We start from the raw sequence: 6,213 nt of genomic DNA, 5'->3' as shown, positions 1-6,213 counted from the left end.
GCTGAGCAGTTTGATAGCTATATGTTTTTCACGATCAATGGGAACGCCCCCGCCAGAATTTGCGGAGAGTGTAGCAGTTAACCTAACATAACCATCGTGTCACTTGGTCTGACAAATGACGTCACCTGATAACTCGTCGTTTCTCTTGGATCAAACCATCTCCCCCTAATTGTCTCCAACAGCAGACCGCCCGATTTCATCATAAGAAAGCTAATTGGACGAGTTTCAGAGAGTTCACTAAGCACCGCTTCAGAGATCTGCCCAATCCTTCTGATGTTCGGTAGCGAAAAGGACATTCCGAGACATCATCACTGCTACAGTCCCTCGCCATATACCTACTGGTCGAATACCCCAGACTCAATGAGCTGTTAATAGGTTGATCGGTAAGCATAAATGGAACAAGTGGTTAAATCATCACGGTGCTCTTGAAGCAACTTTAAATAGAGGGTGCTTACACCTGGGAAGTTTTTGCGGATTCTGAAACTACAATGTTCATAGATGAGAAAAATAAAAAAAAATCGCCGGAGCTCTTTTTAAATACATCGCGATTCAAGCTGACATTTTTAGGGGGTTTTTTAGGCTTTCACGATTTTGCTTGGAAACCGCAAGTCCTATCGAAATGAGACTAAAGAAAATGTTATAGCTATGAAAATTCTCTACAAGAGTGATCTTTATGATAATTTCGTAGGTTTTACCGTTATTGAGACATAGAAGTTCAAATTGGGACAATGCAATGACTGTATCGCTACCTTATAAAACAATGTCATGACTGCAATTTCCCAATTTAAACTTTTATATCTCGAAAATGGTTCAATATAGGAAAAAATTACGAAAGCCAATTTTGTAGAGAATTTTCACAGCTAAAAGATTCTCTTTAGTCCCATTACGACAAGAATTACCGTTATAAGCAAATCGTGAAAACATTAAGCTATAAATGTGACCTGACCTTAACCCTGAAAATATGACATCATCGCATTAAATCTCTTCCTGCTGAGGATGAATCACCACAATTTTTAATGGATGATTTTGTGAATGTCATCGGGAACGCTAAATCATCCAAAGCCTTGGTTGAGCTTGATTAAATATACAAGGTAATGCTGAAACAGCTGGATGTGCCGGGAGTGGAGTATCTCACTAAAGTTCTCAACGAAAGCCACCCACATCTTTCCCGAAGTCTGGAAAAAGGGCAGAGTGGTCCCGCTACTGCAGCCAGTAAAGGTGAATCGTACAGACCGATCACGCTTTTGTCGCCCATAGCAAAGACCCTTGAGGCTTTAGTCCTCCCCAGTGTTAGAAATAGCTATCCAGTTGCCGATTATCAGCATGGGTTCCGTAAACAGCACAGCACGACAACAGCGCTGTACACCATTTCCACACATATTAGTCGAGGACTAGACCAGAGCAAGCGGTGCGGTAGAACAGTGATGCACAGTGGAAAAAAATACCGATCTAGCGCGCCAAAAGTCAAAAAAATCATATACGCCAATTTAAAAATTATTATTGCAGTATTAATCTAAGGTGCCCACAGAATGCAACGGCTATTAAAATAGTTTATTTTGCATCAGTCTAAGCGGAATAACGGTCCATTTTTGGTTGACATTTTTTGAACTAGTTTTCATAATATAGTTTAGTAGTAAATTTATGATCGTCGCATGCACTCTTCCTACAAAGTAATTTTAAAGCTTTACTGAATTTAACATTTCATGAAGCAGGTGATTTAAAAAATGTTGAATATAAGATGTTATTTATTGCAACTCGGATTTTACACTTAAAACATGTGACATCCGATTTTTTTCCAAATGGTGCACTTTGTTAAAGCTATTACTAAGGAGTGTCGAGGGATGGCGCGTAGATTTTTTATTTCATTTTTAGTACACATAGTTCTTAACCAATTTGTAAAATTCTAGCTGCAACAAACTGCAACATTTTATTTTATTACTATTTTTATTAATAGTATTTTTTATGTCAAAATGCTGAAATTAGGGCGGTATCTTTATATGGGGGCCATATCAATGCGTGTACCTGTGCCGAAAATTCTCCGTCGGAATATTTTATACCACCAACGAAGACTAAATGTCAACTTTAAGCTATTTCGGTTGTATAATGTGGCTAAAATCTCAAAAATTACCGAAATCGGTGGTACCTGCCTATGGGGGCCATATGAAAACGTGCACCTATACCGAAAATGTTTATAGGAGTGTATGCATAACCCCCACGGAGACTAAATACCAAATCCCAGCCGTTTCCGTTGGATAATGTGGTAGAAATCTTTAAAATACCGAAAATCGATAGGTACCATTCTACAGTAAAAAATACAAATTTACCAAATATATTAATAAATGAATAAAATTGTCAATTTATAGCTGTTCATATCGAATTTATGGACAAACATGCAATAAAACATAGATTTGCACTTTTGGCGCGCTAAATCGGTACTTTTTTCCACTGTGTGATGGTGGCACCCGTCTTATCACTGTTGGAGGAGATCGAAATGGTAAAGTTTGAAACGTCGGATAGTCAATAATATATGTGGACGCCAGTCGTACGTGGAAGAAGTCTAAGCCCTGTAGAGTCAAACTGTAAGTTCCCAATGTGGAGTGATAACTGCGGAACTGTTTAACCACTACCTTTCCTGTATTCCATCCTCTCCAGACGGAATAGAGATCGTTACATATGATGCAGGTAATTGTACTATCTTGGCGTTGGTTACCTTGCCTAATGCCATTTGTAATAGTCTGAACTCCTATTTGACTATTCTTACAACCTTTTTCCACGTGAGGAATATACAAATATCCGCCACTAAATCTACGGCCACTCTGTTCACTACATGGGCGGCAGAGGTGAGAACAGAGGTGAATGTCACGGTCGTTGGTAGCAGAATTCCGGCCACAAACTACACCAAGATACACACTGTCGAATGTATGTTCGCGTCGCCCGTGCGTGCCCCAAACTTAGAGCAACCTAAAGCCGATATGTAGGAACAAGGTCCTTAATAGGGTTAGTCATTTTTTCATTTTTTTTCGAATATCAAAAATCTGTGGAAATGGCATATAGGGCAGGCAAAAATAATAAGAATTGCGTTTTTACTTTTTCGAAATTGTAAAAAAACCTTCCGCACAAAATGCAATTACTTTAGCTAAAAATAAACTTTTTAAGTTTACTTTTTTTTAAATTTTTAAATTTGAGAAATTTTTTTCTGCAATAGTTGATCTTGGAAATATTTTTTTTAGTTGGTTTTAGTGCATCGATTTCAAATATGCAATTTGATCAAAAATCTGTCATTTAGTTTTTAAGCTACATCGATTTTAAAATTTGCAACTCGGTTTCATTTCCAAGTTTTAAAAATTTTAAACGAGTTGCTCTAATAAAAGTTTGACAATACAGAAGTAATGTCATAATACATAATTTATATAGTTTTGAGTTTTAAATTATTTTTTCATAGTTTGTGTTCACATCGCCATGTCGTTTAAAAAAAGTTGCAAAAATGTCCAAAAAAACAGTGATAACTGGGTCAAAAATTTTAAAGCAAAAAGACCGAATGAAATAAAAAACTGTTTTGCCGCTATACCATTTATACGAATTTCCGAAAGAAATCAATATAATTGAAAGATATAGAGGATTAGTGCTTGAGAAATCTAAAAAAAAATTCTAATTATATCTGAAGAATTAAATAAGTTATGGATTAAGCTAAGTCAAAAAGCGATGGAATTAAAGAACGTTGGAGGCAACGTGCTTAAGTTGATATCTGATTATCAGAAATTTTTGAAGCGGCGACAAGACACCAATAAATTTGAAAAATTGTTTGATATCTCGTATAAAAAAGGTGTTCTAAAAAAAGGAATTTTCAAAGCACACTGGAAGTACCACCGGGTTCATTTTGTGATTTAGACTTAATGTGCGATGAAACAAAAGCATATGACAGAGTTTGCTCTCCTACAGACTTAATGTGCGATGATACAAAAGCATATGACAGAGATTACTCTTCTACTGCAAGTAAACAGATACCCAAGTTGTCTTCAAACATAGGGACGTTTTTGGTAATTGATACGAATGTCAGTTCAAATAAAGCAGCTATGATATAAAAAAAAATTAAAAAAAAATATCAAATTTTAAAAATCACAAAAAAATTCAAATAAAAAAGTTGGTTTTGAGCTAAAGTAATTGCATTTTGTGCGGAACGTTTTTACACAATTTCGAAAAAGCAAAAACGCAGTTCTGCTTGTTTTTGCCTGCCCTATATGCTATTTCCACAGATTTTGAATCTAAAAAAATGACTAACCCTAGTCCTTAAGTCGTTAGCCAGAGGCACTTGGGGTGCAGATAAATAATCATTCTTCACCACATATAACGCGATGGTTCGATCAGCGGTAAGCTATACGGCGCCAGTGTGGTCCACGAATTTAAGTTTCCAAATTCCAAATCATGCAGTTCAACTGCAATGGTTTAAGGAATAAGGTTATTGGCATCACTAATTTCATGCACGACAATAACATCCTAATTGCTGCTCTCCAAGAGACGAAGTTGACCAGTAATTGTTCCCTCTCGTCCTCAGGGAATTATAACATCATCAGGCGAGATAGGGAAAGGGATCATGGAGGTGGCCTCGCATTTATCATCCAGCGAGACGTCAGATATACTCTGACGCCGCCTCCTGATAGACGCATCCATCAATGAGGAATCCTCCACTAGAATTACAGCCAGATGATCGAGTTCTCCGGACATTTCCATCGTTAGTCCCTCGCTCCTTCCTTTCGCATCTTGGCAAACAAAAGTCGCGCTAAATTCAGACCACATTCCAATCCTGGTCACAGTGGAGAAACCTAGCGATTTCGTTGAGCCCGACAAGCGCACATTCGTGAACTACAACAAAGCCAACTGGCATGGCTTCATGAATTTCATTGACGACTCCTTACGTCACTTGCCGTCGCCCTCATGTGCCAGAAAGGGTGAGAGAATACTAAGGGAAGTAATCCTCAAGGCGGCAAAGCGCTTTATTCCAGCGGGCAGAATTCCTCTCATGAGACCAAATTATCCATCCAGGGCATCCCGTTTGGCACAACAGCGCGATCAAAAACGTGTCGATGACCCAGCTGACGAAAGAATTGTGCAATTGAACGCGGAAATTGAGAACCTGGTTCTCGAACACAGGCGTTCCAAGTGGATTCAACATCTCGACCACTGCACAATTAATTCCAAGCAACTTTGGTCCACAATTAAAAATCTATCTGGTTCCAACAAGAATAGAAATCTCCCTGCTATAGCCTTCAATAACATTACATATTCCGATGCCAAAAAGTGTGCAACACAGTTCTGCCGCCAATTTATTGAGCATCCATCTTCGCAGAACAGGTCCAGGCGAGCCGTTTTCCGGAGATGCAAGTCACTAAAGCGTGATTTGCAGCCCATCTCCTTCACATCCAGTGAAGTCGAGAGAATTATCTCCAAATCCAAACCATCTAAAGCCCTTGGGCCAGACGGCATATCCATGGTAATGTTAAAGAAGTTGGGAGCAGTAGGTTTGAGCTACTTGACAAAGGTCCTGGAACTATCAATTTCCCAATTGGTAATTCCGGACGTTTGGAAAGTGGCTCGTATAATTCCTATTCTAAAGCCAGACAAATCCGCTACAAATGGGGAATCCTACCGCCCGATCTCCATGCTTTCACCGGTAGCAAAGGTTTTAGAGTCCCTATTGCTCCCATCCCTGAAACAGCATTTCCACCTTGCTTCGCACCAACATGGTTTCAGGGAAGCTCATAGCGCAACCACGGCTTTGCAAGAGATAACCACAAAGATTGCGAACGGCCTAAATCAGCGACGACCACCCAAACGGACCATTGTGGCAGCGCTTGACTTGTCCAAGGCGTTTGACACGGTCGACCATTCCATGCTGATTTCTGACGTCATGAATCCACCCTTCCCAATGACGCCAAGCGTTGGATTGCCAATTTGTGGTCACATCCAGTTGAAGTAGCACAATTCCTTCAATTGCCAACATCAAATCCTGTTCACACAACTAATTAATAATATATTCCATTTTCTTTTCTTGTTCCATTCTTCCTTTATAATTTTCAGGAAAGAGCTTCCGAATACAACCGAACTGTTACAACAACAACAACGAATTTAAGTGCAACGCGACGGAATAATATTCAAACCTGTTGGAACACCGACCTGAAAACTACAACAGAGTGGCTCCGTATGTCATCAGTGGAC

General features: G+C 39.1%; 1 protein-coding gene across 1 annotated transcript; it reads left to right on the top strand.

Annotated features, from left to right (window-relative positions):
* The first annotated feature begins 4,422 nt into the window (after positions 1-4,422).
* LOC141403202 (uncharacterized) lies at positions 4,423-5,974 on the top strand. The gene is made up of 2 exons (XM_073985382.1): positions 4,423-4,528; positions 4,812-5,974. Exons 1-2 carry the CDS (start codon positions 4,423-4,425, stop codon positions 5,972-5,974), a joined length of 1,269 nt encoding a protein of 422 aa, XP_073841483.1.
* Positions 5,975-6,213: the final 239 nt, after the last annotated feature.

Source organism: Musca autumnalis, unplaced genomic scaffold, assembly GCF_047663935.1.
Source record: "Musca autumnalis isolate F117 unplaced genomic scaffold, ASM4766393v1 scaffold_4, whole genome shotgun sequence".
Classification (NCBI taxonomy): Eukaryota; Metazoa; Arthropoda; class Insecta; order Diptera; family Muscidae; genus Musca; species Musca autumnalis.
This window is presented reverse-complemented; position numbering and strand designations above follow the sequence as displayed.